This window comes from Crocuta crocuta, unplaced genomic scaffold (genome assembly GCF_008692635.1).
Source record: "Crocuta crocuta isolate KB4526 unplaced genomic scaffold, BGI_CrCroc_1.0 scaffold217, whole genome shotgun sequence".
NCBI classification, from domain to species: domain Eukaryota; kingdom Metazoa; phylum Chordata; class Mammalia; order Carnivora; family Hyaenidae; genus Crocuta; species Crocuta crocuta.
Genome location: NW_027532208.1, coordinates 6,647,494 through 6,665,895, shown reverse-complemented (window position 1 = coordinate 6,665,895; position 18,402 = coordinate 6,647,494). Strand labels below are relative to the sequence as shown.

At 47.8% G+C, this 18,402-nt stretch overlaps 1 protein-coding gene across 2 annotated transcripts in view; it reads right to left on the bottom strand.

Annotated features, from left to right (window-relative positions):
* Window positions 1-1,205: 1,205 nt before the first annotated feature.
* GALNT17 (polypeptide N-acetylgalactosaminyltransferase 17) overlaps window positions 1,206-18,402 on the bottom strand; it is a 440,178-nt gene continuing 422,981 nt past the window's right edge. For both annotated transcript variants that reach the window (XM_077777925.1, XM_077777924.1), the window contains 2 exons: window positions 3,480-3,647; window positions 1,206-2,771 (listed from right to left, as the gene is read on the bottom strand). In XM_077777925.1, coding sequence (XP_077634051.1) covers window positions 2,643-2,771; window positions 3,480-3,647 — 297 coding nt within the window. In that variant the 3' untranslated portion in view covers window positions 1,206-2,642. The remainder of the gene's footprint in view (window positions 2,772-3,479; window positions 3,648-18,402) is intronic.

Below are 18,402 nucleotides of genomic sequence, written 5' to 3'. Positions count from 1 at the left end.
GACAGCAGGTGCCGATAGGGTCCCAGGCCTCCCCGGTGCAGGAACGGAGACTTGGGGCCCCCGTACTGGTGTTCAGAGGCAGAGAGCGTCCCACAGTCCTGACCCAGTGCCACTACCCTCCCCCACGCGCACACAGAAACGAGCCAACCCAAACATCCTGTCCTGCTGCATGTGACTCTCAAGAAGAGTACTTCACTCTGGTAAGTTCCAGGGCACTTGCTGCCTTGAATTCTTGGGGTGCAGCCTGGAGTACCAAGGACCCCCGAATGCACTGAGCGTGCTAGAGCCCAGAGGGTGTGGGCTCCTGTTCCATCAGAGGACTGGGCAGGACTCGTTGCTTACTTTGGTCTGAGGTCATTTGCCCGTCTCCTGTAGAATGGGGGTCCTACTTGGTGCCCACCGAGCACCTCACCAGGATCTGGGATCAAAACCTCAGCAAATGGCAAAACAGCATGATGCCGTCTTCATATTTGTACTTTAAGACCCACACAGAGGGGAGTATGGTGCAGTCTGGGTAGGCCTCCGCCCCAAAGCATCACGTTGTGATATTATCTCGACGACTCCCTGGACTCCCGTGGGAACCTGCAGACCTTCAGCTCTTCTAGCCTTCACACTCATCCCAAGACTCCAGCATTTTCCATCAGTGCGTGCATGGACCCTGATTCTCCTAGAACCCAAAGGAAAAATGGCAACTGCCATGGGTATGTGTGTCTGGGTGCTGTGTGACCTCAAATAAGAGGGACCTTCTGGGCCTCCTCAAAGGGAAGGGGGGCTGCCGTAGCTGAGGGGACTCCGGGCCATTCCTTCCATCCCTGTTTCCACGATGGAAGGCCTGGCATCTTTAAGGATTTCGCTTGCCCCTGAGCAGAAGGGGCAGAGGCTTCGAGGCACCAGGGGTGAGCAGATCAGGCGGCTCGGCCAGGTCTCCGCAACCCTCTTCTTTTTTTTTTTTCTGCTTCCTACACCAGCCTGACCCTCCTAAGCTGGGGTCCACAATGGGGTCAGTGCACGAGCCACAAATGTGAAGTTCTGTCCTGCTTTGCAGGGAAGGTGAGCGCAAGTGCAGGCTGGCTTTGTCTCAGCCTCGTGCTGTGTGCGAGGGCTTTTGCTTACAGTAACACCAAACCCCCGACCCGAAAGAGCCCTCTGCCATGGCCCAGGAACGCCCCCGAACCCCGGAGGAACCAAGAAGCAAGCAAGGCTGCTTTGGGAAGTGCTCACATGTATTTATTTCACAAGGGAGGAATGGGGAGGGGCGATCGCCGATAAGATGCCACCAAATGAGACACTGTGAACCCCAAACTGGGCAACTACAGGATTTGGTTCTGGGCAGGGCTTGGCCTTTGGGGACAGCACGAGGGACAGAGAGGGAACTGGCAGAAGGGACAGCCTTCCATCTGGGGCGCCACATGGGGCCAGGCTGGGCCACGCCCTCCTGGCCACAGAGGCGTGGCCAACCCCCCCTGCTTCCAGCAGTCTTGTCCTGATCCCGGCGGGCAATGAAGCGGCAAGCCCGAGGCCACACTCGGACATCCGCTCTCCCACACACTCGGATGCGCACCCCACGCACACACATGCACGCGCGCACACGCACACCGCGCAGGCACACACACTCACAGGCATGCACACGCGTCCATATATTAACTCTGATTTATAAGGGCACCCTAACCAGAGGGCAATCGAAAAAAATTATTACTCTTCAGAGAGGAATCGACTGCCTTCTCCCCCATCGGCCAGCAGAGCACGGGGTGAGATGAGATGACCTGGCGCATTCTCCAGGGTCCCGGCCCCAGCCTGCTGTGCTGGCTTCAGTCCTAAAGCTGCCAGGGGGAGGCTCCCGTGGCGGCCTCCGTCAGTCAGGGCTCCCTGGTCCCCGGAGGGCAGAACCCCACTGGCCTGGGTGGCCCCTCACAGCCACGACCTCCCTACGGGCATGGCCTCTCCCTATCTCTGGCCCCCTGCAGACTCAGGCAGAGCAGCCGGCCCCGGGAACGGGAGAGCCTGGCACCCTGGGACCTAGATGCATTCTTCCCTCCCAGGCCATCTTAGGGCGGGTCCAGAAAAGTCCAGGGCTGTAGCCACCAAAGCCGTCTGCCGGGAAGGTTTGGGGTGGAGGCTGCCTTGAGCTGTAAATGGGCATCAGGGCAGAAGCAACCTCCAGGGAAACTGAGTCTCAGGGCCTCACCGCCTCCTCTGAGGAGGGGGAGACAGGACGTGGCTGAGCACCCCCCCCCCACCTTGTTGAGGGTTGGGGTGGCGTTCACAAGCTGCGGCAGCCGCGAGAGACGAAGAAGAGGAGGGGCGGCCCCTGCCTGTCCCAGTCCTGACTGTGGCTGGGGAGATGAGGAGGAGGATGTGGGGGGTTCACTCCACGGTATGAGGTCCACATCCAAGCTGCAGAAGACGCGGCTCCTGGGTTCCCAGAGAGGGGTTGGGGGGCTTCTCCAGGGGGGCCCGAGCCTCACGGCAGCCGAGTGCCGAATGGGGACACCAAGTCTCCACGTGGGGCCCCTGGAGAAGCCCCGGAGGGCCTGGCGAGCACCTGCTGGCTCTGTGCCGTCTCTTCCCTAGTGCGGCTGGGCCAGGGGACGGGCAGACCCTGTCCCGGGGGCCAGGTTCCGGGGGCCCCCCGTTCCTCCCCGCTACTTGATCGAGTTCTTAATTGTCCACCTCTGTCCTGTGCAGCTGCGGAGGAGGAGATCGATGCCGGCCAGGCCCCGGTTCTCCACCTCGAGACAGCGCCCCGTGCCCTTATTCATGATGGCTCCATTCTGGGCAAAAGGAGGAGAGCCAGGTGGAGACATAGAGAGACGTTGAGACAGATACAGAGGCAAAGAGAAACAGAGATGGAGACGGAGATGTAGAGGGTCAGAGAGAGAGAGAGAGAAAGAGATAAGACAATGAGAGAAATAGAGACAGAAAGGCAGAGAGAGAGATAAGGGAGAGAGAGAGAAAGAGGTTTAACCACTGTAGTGCTGGGCACGTGGCCTCTCATGGGAACAGTCCCACCAAAATTCTTTGCACAGGGGGAGGGATCATCGGGGCCTCCTCCCGGAAATCCGGAGGTCAGAAAATGTACCAGCGTCACCGAGTCTGGATGGCTGAACCAGGTGACGGGCACTAAGGGGGGGTGGTGTCAGAGCGGGGAATGTCCAGGGATGTTCAAGCTCTGACGTTCTCAATCGTACCAGCTGTAGGTACTTAGCAGATTTCAGGGAAGTCACCCACACTCCCCTCCTGAGATCTATCAGAGCCCAGCCTGCCCGGTGCTGCCCTAGGGCCCTGGACGGTGGTCTCTCACACGGAAGTCCCCACCACTGCGGGCTCCCCCTCGACGTGCCCTGGGTTCATAAGGCTGGTCCAGGGCTGGAGACCTTTGGTGTGCTTTCCTGGGGAAAGCTTGGCGAAGTCAGCTTTCCCCGTGGTCTGCAGCGCCCTCACCTGCTCTGGGGAGCTGGCCCTTTCCATGGGGCACCCACCTGAATGAAGTTCCAGCGCTTGTACAGACTGCTCTTGACTTTGTCACAGTCGAGCAGCTGGGGCAGCCGACTCTTGGAGTTATCCACCAGGCAGCGGGTGTCCGGGAGGAGCGTGGTGGTACCCAGGGCTCCCAAGTGCAGGAAGCCCTCCTTGGTGTAGCGCGCGAGCTGGGGAGAGACCAGATGAGAGGTGGGGAGAGGCGGTTCAGGTCTGCAGGTCTCCTCTGTGCCTCGGCCAGTGTCACCGTCCTGGCCACCGCGCACCCGATTCGCATGTGAGCCCTGCTCAGGAAGCCAGCCCCCTGCTGGTTAAGTCTGGACATAGCTTCCCTAGGGCCTGTCTGATTTTTTTTTTTAAATATTTTTATTTATTTCTAGGAGAGAGAGAGAGAGAGACAGCGTGAGCAGGGGAGGGTCAGAGAGAGAGGGAGTCACAGACTGAAACAGGCTCCAGGCTCTGAGCTGGCAGTCAGCACAGAGCCCGACGCGGGGCTCGAACCCACGAACCGCGAGATCATGACCTACGCGAAAGTCAGACGCTTAACCGACTAAGCCACCCAGGCGCCCCCTGTCTGATTTTTTTTAAAGCGCATCCTCAGTTAGCGTTTCTAGCCTTCTGTTCAGCAACATGAGGGAGCAGGAATAGGTAAAAGCGCAGGACATCTAATTTCTAAAATCAGATGCTGGGCCACCTTGAAGAAGTCGCTTAACTTCTCTGAGCCTGTGTTTCCTCCTCATTTGTAAATTGGGATTAATTAATTAATTCCACCTTGCTGTAAAGTGGCCAAAGAGCCAGTCTGCTAAAGAAGAAACACGTTAAAAAGCATTCAGCCTAATAGGTATTAAAATAAACTAAAACAGCGACATGATACCACATTAAAAAACAAAACAAAACAAAACAAAACAACCCTATTCCAGCGTCGGGGTGGCTCAGTCGGTTAAGCTTCCAACTTCGGCTCATGATCTCACAGTTCGTGGGTTCGAGCCCCGTGTTGCACTCTGTGCTGACAGCTCAGAGCCTGGAGCCTGCTTTGGAGTCTGGGTCTCCCGCTCTCTCTGCCTGTCTCCCACTCATGCTCTGTTTCTCCTGTCTCAATGATAAGTAAACATTTAAAAAAAACCCTATTTCTATTTTTGTCACGGTTAGCATAAAATGGGCTGGAGCAGGGAATCTCAAATTCTCTTTCAAAAACGGAATTTCAAAATATACACTTGACGCTTTTACAATGTTTTCCTCTTTTGAACCAGTAAATTCACTTTCAGAAATCTCTCCCAAGGTAACGATCACGACCACGAACACAAGTTCATGTCTAGGGTCTTTACTGCAGCATTATTTATAGTGATGAAAAAGCAGAAGTGTCCTAAATGTGCAACACACTCCTGGTACCTGCTGTCTGCTCCACGCACAGCGACGAATCCTAGGGGATTGGGGCAGATTGCGAAAACAGTCACATCCTTCACTCCTTCCTTCCATGCGCTGCAGGCACTATGACTTGTAGCAATGGGCATTGAAAAGTGAAGTCTACTTCTTCATCCCTTGAATACTGGCGACTTGCTTTGGCCAACAGAATATAGTGGAGGGGAGGATGTGCCAGGTGATGGACTACATCTTTAGCCTTGCATGTTTCCACTCTCTTGCTCTTAGAACCCTGCTGTCACCCTGGCAGGAAGCTCTGGATGGCCTGCCAGAGGAGGAGAGACAGGTGGCCCAACCACAGCCAGCCAACCAACAGACAAGTGGATAAGGTTGTCCTACATTAGGCAGCCCTCAGCCGACCTCCTGGCTGCCAGGAGATATGTGAATGAGCCCAGCTGAAGTCAGCTGAGCCTCGTCCAGATCACAGAACCATCTGGCTGACCTACAGACTCATGGGCAATAATAAAGGCATATTGCTTTATGCCACCAAGGTTTGGGAGTAGTTGGTACGCAGCAAGAGCTGACTGATACAGAGATGGTGCTGTCTACCAACCCTTCCCACAGCGGGGTCCATGCTACTCTGGTGGCCTTCCTCTCTCACCTGTCCATGTTGTTTATAATCCTGTATACCAACTCTTGAGTGAATGCATCCATCTGTCTTTCACACTCTTTTCGGGGCAGGGACTGTGTCTAATTAATTTCATTCCTTGCTAGGAGAAAATCACAGACCAAGTGCTCAAAACATGTTTGTGGATGTTATCACTGTGGCGAACAACGTCATTTAAAAGATGCGGCCACGTCTATTTGTTTCAACTCCACAGGCATGTTTTGAAGAGTTCTGTGTGCCCAGCCTGGGAATGGGTTTCTGGGAATATAAGGACAGGGCTGTGTTCCCACTGAGATAATGCCAATGCAGGCTGGTGAGGGCCACGAGACAGGAAAATACATCTCTCATTTTTGCTTTCACGTCCTATGAGGTGGCGGAGGTAGGGGTGAAGATCATTAACATACAGCTGGTGTTGAATGAATTAAGATATAAAATGGCCAGCTTGCATGTATTAGAGGCATACTTTGCACCATTTAAGCACTTTGCAGGGGATAAAGGATGTAATTCTTACAGTAGTTCTGTGAGATAGGTTTCTACGACTCTCCCCAATTTAAAGACGAAGGAGCTGAGGCATGAAGACATTTGGTCACCTCGCAGGGGTCCTGGCCTCTCTCCTTGGGGCCCTACGGACCCGATGGTTTGCTGCCTTGGCCCAACAGCTGAGCAGCAGCAGGGCGTCTTCCTATGTGATCCTGGGCTCCTCCCGAGAGCTTGGGTGTTTCTGGTCAGGAATGGAGCAAGAAGTCGGCTCTGCTCAGTGCCTCTTCTCCAGGGCATGGGATTTTCTGCAGGGGTTCTCATTCCTGATGAAAACCACTCAGAAACCCTTTGTTTTGATCACCGAGGGAGAGCCCACCAGGTCCCCTCTGAAACAAGAGACAGGGGCTTTATTGAGTGCCCTTGAGAGAGATGAGGTTAACGTGTGCTTTCAGCCCAAATTAGTTCCAAATCAGAGTGATTGTTAGAGGCAAAAAGATAAGAAAATCAGAAGCCCTCCTCACCCCTCCCTAAACAATGTCTCTCTGAATACACTCAAATTCACCCAATGCCAAGTGATGAATGACAGCAAGCTGCCTTTATGTTCAGGGGAAAGATATACACAGCTGCTTATTGAAATTATGAATCAATCTATTATCCAGCAGGCAAATGAACAGCACTAAGAACATTAATTAACTGAGCGTATCTGTGACCCAGATGTTTAAAGAGCGAAGCTAAATGCCACCAGGAGTCAGAGGCTCTCTTTTCTGAGGTCTTTGAGCAAAGGGCGGGGATTCCAGCCAGTAGGACCTGCAAAGGCCAAGTGCCAGCTCCAAGCGGGGTGGGCAGGGAGGGCATGGAGGGTCCTATTGGATTTCCAATCTGGGGGAAGGTGGTCTCGCAAGCCAAAAACCCATATGAGGGGTGCCTGGGTGGCTCGGTTAAACATCTGACTTCGGCTCAGGTCATGATCTCACGGTTCGTGGGTTCAAGCCCCATGTTGGGCTCTGTGCTGTCAGCCAGCTCAGAGCCTGGAGCCTGTTTCAGAGTCTGTGCCTCTCTCTCTCTCTGACCCTCCCCTGCTCACGCTGTCTCTCTCTCTCTCTCTCTCTCTCTCAGAAATAAAAACATTAAAAAAAATAAAAATAAATAAACACATATTTAAAAAAAAGAAAAACCCATACGAGGAAGCACACGCATAGGCTCTGCAGACCTGGCCAAGGAACCAGAGTCAGGGGAAGGGAGCTGTGGTCTGAAAGGACAGTGGGACTCAAGTTAGGCCAACAGATCTCACACTGCTTCTCATGCGGGTGGTGTGAGTCCTTCTTGTCTCAGTCCTGGATCGCAAATCTTGGGACCACTGTCTAGTGCACTTTCCAGCTCCCCAGATCTGGCATCCCTTCCTTAAGGACCTCTGCTCCTTGTCTGCAGGCCCAATAGGCTTTTCTGCCTCCAGGGCTTTTTTCCAGCTGTTTCCCTGACTAGAAACGCTATTTATTGGCCCTCCTCTAGAACATTCTGTCCTCAACTTTCCTGGAGCTCAGTGCAATTCTGTCCATCCCACAGGGTCTTCTGTAACTCTCTCACCCTCACGGCATCTCTTCTCAAATGTCTAGAGGTGCAGCCTGATCCTTACGCTCTGGTGTCTCCCTCCAAGGTGGTGTGGGAGTATCTCATTTTTCTTCTTGACCATTCTGCGTACCCATGGACCGAGTGATGGATATTTGGGCTTTTCCACTTTTTGGCTATCATGAAGGATGCCGCTATGAACATTTACATATAACTTTTTGTGTGGCATAAGTTTTCAATTCTCTTAACTATATAACCAGAAGTAGAAATGCTAATTGTTGGGTCACATGGTAAATTGGTGCTTAACTTTTCGAGGAGTTGCCAAACTAATTCAAAGCAGTTGTACCAGTTTACATCCCCAGGATTCCAAGTCATCCACATCCTGGCCAACTCTTGTTACTGTGTTTTTCATTCCTTCTTTCTTTCTAAAAAAGAAAAATTCTACTCATCAGCTGGGTGTGTAGTGGTATCTCATTGTAGTTTTGATTTGCATTTCCCTAATTAATGACAATGAGCATCTTCTCATGTGCTTATTGGCCGCTTTGTAGATCTTCTTTGGAGAAATGTCAACTCGGATATTTTGCCCATTTTTTCATGGACAAACTGTCTTTTTATTGTTGAATTGTAAGAGTTCTTTATATATTCTGGATGCCAGATCTTTTTCAGATATATTGTATGAGTTCATGTATTTTTTCCCCATTCCGAGGGTTGTTTTTCTCACTTTCTTGAGTGTCCTTTGAAGCACAAAAGCTTTTAATTTTGAGGAAGTTAAATTTATTGATTTTTTTTCTTTGGTTGCTTGTGCTTTTGATGTCATGTCTAAGAAATACTGCCAAATCCAAGGTCATGAAGATTTCCATGTCTTCGAAGAATTTTAGAGTTTAAGCTCTTACCTTTATTTATTTATTTTTTTAAATTTATTTCTGAGAGAGAGAGACAGCATGAACAGAGGAGGGTCAGAGAGAGAGACACACACAGAATCTGAAGCAGGCTCCAGGCTCTGAGCTAGCTGTCAGCACAGAGCCTGACGTGGGGCTCGAACCCACGAACTATGAGATCATGACCTGAGACAAAGTCAGACACTTAACCGACTGAGCCACCCAGGCACCCCTAAGCTCTTACCTTTAGATCTTTGATCCATTTTGAGTTAATGTTTAAATATGATGTAAGGTATGGCTGAGGACTTGTTCTTTTGCATGTGACTATTTGTTGTCCCAAGATCATTTGTTGAAAAGACTATTCTTCCCTATTGAATTGTCTTGTCATCCTTATTAAAAATTAATTGATTATAAATGGGTGGGGTTATTCCTGGACTCTCAATTCTATTCCATTGATCTCTGAGCCTATCCTTATGATAGCACCAGAATGGCTTGATGAGTATGGCATTGTAGTAAGTTGAAGAATTGGAAGTGTGGGGGAAATCTACCCCCAAAACCAAGAGCACATTGTATACACTGTATTTTAGCCAATTTGACAATAAATTACATATAAAAAAAGAATTGGAAGTGTGAATCTTATTCCTGCTTAGAGTCTCTGCATTGGCTCTTCTTCTCTCTTGAATGCTCTTTCCCTGATATTTGAATGGCTTACTCCCTCACCTCTTCCAAGTTCCCCCTTAAATGTCATCTTCTTGACCATCTTACTTAAAATTTCATCCTCACCATATATTCCTTATCCTTTTTCTTGCTTTATATCCTTCCAAGCACATATTATCTTCTCATAGACAATATCTTCTCCTTATTTATAGGGTTTCTGTCTGGTTCCATCCACTAGAACGTGAGAGGCATGAGGCAGAAGTTTTGCCTGTCTTTTTTGTTCATGGCTCTATCCTCACCTCATAGAAGGATGCCTGTGCATAGTAGGTACTTGATAAATGCTGTTGACATCATGAATGAGTGACACTGTACTGGTCTTCAAGGAGCTCACCAGCTTAGTCAGGGCAACAGGCAAGTAAAGAGGCGAGGATGACAGTGTGAAATAATGTGATGAAATATACTAAATGAGCTCTTACAGCCAGAGTAGAAGAGGCCCTGATCCAGAAAAGGGAGGTCAGAAAAGGCTTCCAAGAAGAGGGGGCATTTGAGTGAAGCCTTCTTGGAGTCAGCCGAACAACTGAGTAGGAGAGGACAGCGCAGATCAGACAAGGTGAGCACATATCCAAAGGCCTAGATACCAGAAGAAATGCAGTGTTTTGGATGATCTAGGCACAGTTCACCATGCGAGAGTGTAATGGCTGCTAAGGGCAGACGTGGGGAGGTGGGGTGCAGTGCAGGTGAGACTGCATTATGTGGATGCATCGTGCTCAGGGATTGGGACTTTTTAATGAGGAGCCACCTGACTTGCGGGATGACCGCACTGGCTGCCAAGCGGGCGATGACCTGTCATGGGACATGAAGCTGAAGGGGCTGAGGAAGGTCTCGACTCAAGTGGTTGCACTGAAAGGGCAGAAGATGACCAATGTGAGGGGAGCATCCACACTAAGAAGGATTCTACCATCCTGGTGAGTTTCACTGTCACGAAACAGAACACTTCATTTTTAAGAATCCATTTCATGAGGAAGTCACTTTGTTTAGTATTAGTGTAGTTGTCCCAGCACCCTGCCCTTTAGAATCATCTGCCGTAGCGGCCTCCATGGTTTTACTTTCACCATTTTCTCCTTATGTTTTAGATGTATCTCTTGGAAACAGTATCCTCCCGGATTAAAAAAAAAAATACTAGGGTGACAATCTATGTTTTCTTTTAGCCAAAACGTTTAGTCAATTTGTTCTTATTGCACTTAATAATATATACGGGCTTATTTTTACCATCCTTCTTTCTGCTTTCTATGCATCCAGGCTTCTCTGTTTCCTTTTTCTCCTTTATTTGCCTTAGTTGGGATTGGTTCCGTCTGATTTGTTTGTTGGAATATTATCACATTTCATTGTTCTCCTCTACAGATTTGGAAATTCTATTCATTTCTATTATTTTACGGTTCACTCTTGAAATTTTAACAACTTAGCAATTTTTTCAATATTATTTTTTAATGTTTATTATTATTTAAAATTTTTTAAATGCTTATTTATTTTTGAGAGACAGAGAGAGACAGAGAGCAAGTGGGGGAGGGGCAGAGAGAGAGGGAGGTACAGAATCCAAAGCAGGCTCCAGGCTCTGAGCTGTCAGCACAGAGCCTGATGTGGGGCTCAAACTCATGGACCATGAGATCATGACCTGAGCCAAAGTCAGCACTCAATCGACTGAGCCACCCAGGCGCCCCTAAATGTTTATTTATTTTTGAACTAGAGAGAGTGCGAGTGGGGAAGGGACAGAGGGAAAGAGACAGAAGATGCAAAGCGGGCTCTGTCCTGACAGCAGAGAGCCTGATGTGGGGCTCAAACCTTCTTCTTGAAGCATATTCTGTAGAAGTTCCTTTGGTGATTATCTGTCATGGTAAACCCTCTCAGATTCTCTTTATCTGAAAATGTCTTGGGGTGATTTGTTATGCAGCAAAAGCTAATGGATACAACCACTTTTTGTGAAGCTAGAATGGGTTTAAAATGGTATTCGTTGTAGTTGATTTAGAATCTGATTATGCAGCAGTAGACAGACCCTTCAAAGTATCTAATCTGCTGTATTGTTGGAAGCTATCTCCTCATCTTCTGTCCATGTGCTCCCCCACAAAGTCATGGCCAAGTCACTATCTGTGGAATTTGCCACCTCAGTATGATGCTCACTGTTGCCAAGGCAATCCTACTAATAGCATCACGTGCTCCACTGAAGAGCCAATGGGTGAAACGTCCTCCTCTGAGCTGGTAACTGCCCGACACTTGTTGACTCTCACTTCTCCAGTTACGGCCAACAATCAGCTCCCTTGTTATATACACCTATACTCCTGATCTCTTCCCAGGCTCCAGGTTCGCACACTCGGGTCACCTGTCCCCCTGCCCTTCCCCCATCCACAAAGCTAAAGTCTTCCCATTCACCTCTCTCCTATATTTCCTCCCGATCTCCCTCCTCCAGGCCTTCCCAGCTTCTATGTGTCCTTCCTCATCCCGCAGGTTCAAAGCTTATCATTCTCTGCTTCAACCTTCAATTGCTCTAGTACCCGCTGATTTAAGAATAAACTTTTTTTTTTTTTTAACTATGATATTCTACTATAAGTTCCCAATTTGGCTTTTCAGCCTTAACTCTTGGTTTCTTGGCTTAGTCCAACAGATGACTTAAGGTCTCTCAAAGACAGGGGCGCCTGGGCGGCTCAGCTGGTTAAGCGTCCAACTTTGGCTCAGGTCATGATCTCACAGTCCATGGGTTCGAGCCCCCCATCAGGCTCTGTGCTGACAGCTCAGAGCCTGGAGCTCGCTTCGGATTCTGCGTCTCTCTCTCTCTCTCTCTGGCTCTCCCCTGCTCATGTTCTTTCTGTCTCTCTCTCAAAAACAAATAAACATTAAAAAAAAACAAACACAGCCAGAGGTCTTCCTATGTAGAATATATCCCCACCCTACCCCTACCTTTTCTCCTTTGGTTCCAAAAACCCTCTGCCCAGATGTAATCTCTTTCAGCTTACATACTCGTGTATCCTGTGACATTCCTTTCTATAGCTTTTCATTGTTGTTGAAATTGGTTTAGGACAGCAGCATCCTACTCATTTTTATAATGCACAAGGAATAAGAAAGTATCTTGCAGAAAGCAAACACTCTATAAATGCCTTTTGAATTGAATGGGATTATTCTAGGTTTGGCTGCCGGGCCCAAGAGAAGAAACAAATGCCATTATCCACAACCCTAATGCATTAGGAAAAAAACCTCTGAGCTCAAATACAATTAATTCTCATTTAGCAGAGAAAAAGAATTTTCTATTTGAGATGATGTAAGAGGCACACACAACTATTAACCCACACTGAACAGCCTTGAGGGAAAACTGACATATGCAGGTTATAGCCAAATAAACAAAAACCAGCCAGATGATTGTGGAATGACTCTGGGACCCAGCAAAATCCATCGAATTGTCAATAAAAACATGGCTTGCAATTGCTTTCATATTAAGGGTCTTTCTCATCACTTTAAAATCAGGCCTCAGTCAGTGTAGAAAAACACTGCTAAATGAAAACAATGCATTTTCCCCAGCTTCGACTCAGGACACGGAGAGCTGGGTTCCATTGATTCGAGCCTGCTGTGGGGCGAACTTATTTGTTTGCTGCTTGGCTGAAGGAGTGGTTTCTGGTGATTACACATGCATATGTATATTCTTAAAAACAAACAGACTTTCTCTGTCACTGTCCAGAGTATGCCTGAGCCCAAACTGAATAGAGGGAAAAAACCTGTCTCCGATTGTATCTTCAGTGGACACCTGGTGTCTGGCAGCTGGAGGTGGGGAGCAGAGGCAGAGGGAATCTCGGGGGAAATGGAAATATTGCATATCGTGATTGGGAAGGGAGATCTGCAGGCATGTACCCTGTCAAAACTCATCAAAATGTACACTTTAAATAGATGAGGTTTATTGTGCTGACCTTATGCTTCAATAAAGTTGATTTAAAAATATTCCTGGGAACTTAGAAGGTAGACTATAGAATCAGATATGTTTTGTGCAGGGAGAGCTAGGTCCTAAGGGACTGGATGGTTCCTAAGGCCTCCCTCTTCAGCTTTCTTCCACCATTTATGACTCATCATGCTGGATGAGAGCGTTAGAGTTCCAGAAAATGCGCTGCTACCGAGAATGAATGGGGAAGCACATTCCTGCCACAAAACCTGGGGTTGATTTTCCTGGAGACACAGGTTGAGGAGTGGGCGGGTGCAGAGCATTGCCAGTGGAGGTGGGGGATGGCAGGCTCTGGCCCTCATAACTTTGTGGAGAGAGCTAGGCTCCCAGCTCTCTCTGGATATGAGAGTAGCACCAGGACGAAGGTTAGAAGAGCCAAATGGGAGAGGGGCTGGTAAGCAGGGTAGCACACTCCCGTTCTCAGAGACCTGGAGAAAACTCCTAAGCATGTCTCCAAAGCTCACCCTGACTGCTCCCCTGGTTATAGGAGCAAAGATTATTTTGCAATGAGTAGATGCAACTCTTCCTTGCCTCTGCAGTAGGAAATAGGAAGGTGGGATTGTGTCCTGGGTATAGCATGGAAATGCTGGCAAACACTCGGCTCCCTTTTTAGCAAGATCTTAATGAAATCTGTCTCACCTCATTTTTGCCAATCGAAACAGGGTTCCTGGCTTTGTGCTGTGTCATCAACGAGGCAGTTTATGATATGTCTAAAGACTTGGACTCTGGAGCCTGCTTAATAAATCTAAGCTCTGCCACGTAATGGTTTTACGACCCTGCGCCAGTTACTTAACGCTCTATGGGACTCTGTCTCCTCATTTTTATTTTATTTTATTTTTTTTATTTTTTTATTTAAAAAAAAATTTTTTTAATGTTTTATTTATTTCTAGGAGAGAGAGACAGCGTGAGCAGGGGAGGGTCAGAGAGAGAGGGAGACACAGACTCTGAAACAGGCTCCAGGCTCCGAGCTGGCAGTCAGCACAGAGCCCGACGCGGGGCTCGAACCCACGAACCGTGAGATCATGACCTAAGCGAAAGTCGGACGCTTAACCGACCAAGCCACCCAGGCGCCCCTAAAATGTTTACTCATTTTTGAAAGACAGAGAGAGACAGAGTGTGAGCAAGGGAAGGGTGACTAGAGAGAGGGAGACACGGAGTCCGAAGCAGCTCCAGGCTCCGAGCTGTCAGCACAGAGCCTGATGTGCGGCGGGAACTCATAAACCATCGGGACAGAGTCCAGCTTTCTCCACAATCCCCTCCCCCCCCCCACCAAGACAAGCCCCACTCCACTCCCAGAAGGCAGCAGGGAAGGGAAAGGGGAGAGAGGGAAGGACGGAGGACACCCCCAGATTCCAGGCCCCTGCCCTCACCGCCGGCCGTGCAGTGTAAGACGTCCTTCCTGAGGCTGGGCAGTTTCATTTAACCCAAGGCCAGACTGGGACCCGCTGTAGCTTCCGGTCTGCAGGGGGTGGGGCAGGTCAGACTCCTCGGACAACCCTGGACTGCGGACACTTGGGCCACTGGACTAGGCACTCGCTTTATTTTTTTTTAACTTTTTTTTTTTTTTATGTTTTATTCACTTCTAGGAGAGAGAGAGAGAGAGAGACAGCGTGAACAGGGGAGGGTCAGAGAGAGAGAGAGTCACAGACCGAAACAGGCTCCAGGCTCCGAGCCGGCAGTCAGCACAGAGCCCGACGCGGGGACCTAACCCACGAACTGCGAGATCATGACCTAAGCGAAAGTCGGATGCTTAACCGACTAAGCCACCCAGGCGCCCCTGTCTCCTCATTTTTAAAATGGGGATACTTTTACAGTTTACTTCATAGGGTAGGGTAGGTGTGGAATTAAGTAAATTAGTGAGAAGAAGACATGGTGCATGGAAGCCCTGTATGTTTTGTTACTCTTATTCCCCCTGACCTCAAGCACCAGTTAAGAACTGGGCCTTGTTTCTAATTCACCAGACTTATCTTCTCCAGGGACTCCCATGTGGCCTCGTGGGGCCAGCATTTCCCGGCCCCGCTCCTTCCCAGCACTCAGCTACTCTGGGCTTGCGTTCTCTGCCTGTTCTCAGAGCCATCTGTTGGGTTCTCAGAGCCAAGGGTTGCTGCTCCAAGGGCTTCAACAATACTGCCAGGCTGCCGAGTACCCCCAGGTGGCTGCCTGGACCATTGGGTTCCCTCTGGCTAGGTCTGTGGGTAACTTCTAGCTGGAAGTCTGATCCAGGGAGGGCTGGATCCCATAGCAGATGTTCCTACCCTGCTCTTCCCTGCCCCCAACTTCATTGCCTTGGTTCGATCCAGATCTTAGGTACCCTTGCCTGGAGCAGACATGGAGGAGACTCTCAGGACTCAGCTTTACATCTCTAAAGCCATCCCTTTAGAAGGGCAGCAGCACTAAATGTGAAGGCACACTAGGGTCTGTCCTATGATCGGACTGCTCTCTCTTGGCACCCCCCCCACCAAAGCCCAATATGCATCTCCTGCTCTGTCCTCAGCACCTGTTTGGAATGTTTGGCTGCCTAGAGGATATCACTGCGGGGATTCCCAAGGCCCACCCCAACCCCAGACTCAACCCCAAACTCACAATGCCCCAAACAGAACCCATATCATCCCCCTCTCCCAAACCCATGTCTCCAATCTCAACAATGACACCACTATCAACCTCTGATGAAGCCAGGGACTTGAGTATCACCTCCAACTTCCCTCACCCTCGTCACCAATAATTCCAGCCAACTAGACCTCTTAAAAGATTTTTAAAAAACTTTTTAAGTCAAAGTCATTTTAGACTTACAAAAACGTTGCAAATATAGTACAGGGAATTCTGGTATACCTGGCATCCTGCTTACTCTAAAGTTAGTATCTTACATAATCATGGCATAATCACCCACGCCAGGGAATTAACATGGGTATAATCCTATTAACTAATCCGTAGACCTCACAGAAATTTCAGCAGTTTTCCATCTACATTTTCTCTTCCAGTATCCTCTACTGCATTCTGTTCTCATGTCTCCTTAATTTCCTCCTATCAAGATGGCTTCTCAGTCTTCTCTTGTTTTTAATGATCTTGACACTTTTGAAGAGTACTGGGCAATTATTTTATAGAATGTCTCTAAATCTGGGTTTTTCTGATATTTCCTCATGATTAGATTAAAATCACAGTTATGCATTTTTAACAAGAAAAACCAGAGGTGATGCCGTGCCCTTTTCGGGGCATCAGATCAGGGGTGTGTGACGTCTCATTACTAGCTATGTTAACCTTGACCACTGGTTAAGGCGGTGTCTTTTGGCTTCTCAACTGTGAAGTTACTATTGTCCCTGTATAAAAGGAGATACTCAGAAACTGAAAATATCTTCATGTTCATCATATTTTCACCCACTAATTTTGGCATCCATTGCTACTTCTGGACGTCAGCAAGTATTACTGGCATGACTGCCTCGGGGTGATTTCATTCCCCACATTCTTCTACATTTTCTAAGTGGACTTCTACTGAAGGAATAGCTGTCCTTTCTTGCCATTTATTTATTTATGTCAGTGTGTACTCCCGAATTTTTAAATAAATCATATGAGTGACAATCTAATATTATCACTGTTTATTTTGCTACTCAAATAGTTCCAGCTTTGGACATTAGGAACTCCCTCAGGGTGGCTCCTACATTCTATTAAGAAGACAACATCTTTCGAAAAGCACTTTCTTTAATTCTGACACCACCTGCAAGGTTTTCCAGGCTTACCCTATATTTTTCCTCCTCCATCCCTGGGATCATCCAAAATCTGGGTGCTAGATGTGTTCACTGCCACTGGATTTTATTGCTTCTAGATTTTCTCAGAGCTAGGAAATCTATGTATGTACACCAATCCATACACATTTGTTTTTATTTTTACATTTTCTATAAATTTATTCCTATATCTCTCTCTGTTTATATATGTTTCACGTATGTATATTTAGATATTTTTCCATACACCTATAAAATAACTTCATCCTGATCCCTCACATTGCAATCCAACATTCATCGTTCTAGCCATACCTCTTTCCTTATTTATAACCTCTTTCTCCAACAGCAAGAGCCTAGGTTCCCATTATCCATACTTTCTTTTCTTTTTTATCCTCAAGTTAGTTAACATACAGTGTAGTCTTGGCTTCAGGAGTAGAATCCAGTGATTCATCAGTTATGTATAACACCCAGCGCTCATCCAACAAGTGCCCTCCTTAATGTCCATCATTCATTTTCTCCACCTCCCGGCCCCATCCACCCTCATTTTGTTCTCCATATTTAAGAGTCTCTCATGGTTTGTCTCCCTCTCTGTTTTTTATCTTATTTTTCCTCCCCTTCCTCTATGAACACCTGTTAAGTTTCTCAAATTCCACAGATGAGTGAAATCATGTCCATTATCCATACTTTATATACTTACTTGTTCAATCCTAGTGCACACATATAGTACTTTCAGAATTGTTAACCCAGACGCCTGTGGAAAACAAGCTTACTTACTAGAATGCATTACTGGCAATGGCTCTTTTTTCCTTTAAGTTTCTAGAATCCAGTCAAAACTGTCCAAACTTCCAAGCCACTGAGATTGGCACTGTTCTTCCCCATCCATCAGTGCAGTTACGTTACTCATTTAGTTAGGTTATTTCTTTTTTTAATTTACTATTTGCATCCCACTGTGGGTCTTCTTCCTTACATCTTAGAACGTTGAATTTATCATCATTTCTCAGACATCTGAAAGGGCACCATGCTTCCAAGAGTCAGAACTTGACATAAAGGTGCACTGAAAAGTGTCACTCCCCTTTTATTCCTCATTCTGCTCCCACATTCTGTCCACCCTATTCTCGCTCATCTCCAGCAGGTAGCCACCTGATCTCATCAGTTTCCGGTTTATCCTTCCTGAATCTCTTGCACAGACGAGCAGATAGACGTATTTACTTTTCAGAGGCCATTTGTCTTAAATAAAGGTTAGCATACGAAGCATCCTTCCTTTGTACTTTGTCTTTTGCATTTAACCATACAGGGAAATCACTCATTATCAGTTTATGGGGATGGCCCATGTTATGCCTACGAATAGGCATTAACGTGGCTTCTACTATTTTGAAATCGCAAATAATACAGGAATGAACATGTGTGATCTCATATTGCTGGAAATGTATCTTCAGAGTAAATTTTTTGGAAGTCGATCGCTAGGTCAAAAAGTAAGCATATTGCAGCTTTGGTAAGGATCGCCAAACTCCCTTCAAAAAAAAATGGCACCAATTTACATCTCTACAGGCGATCTATGAGATTTGGCTTTTTCTCTAGAACCTTGAGTATGTTGTCAATTTTTAAAATTTTTGCAAATATGCAAAAAAG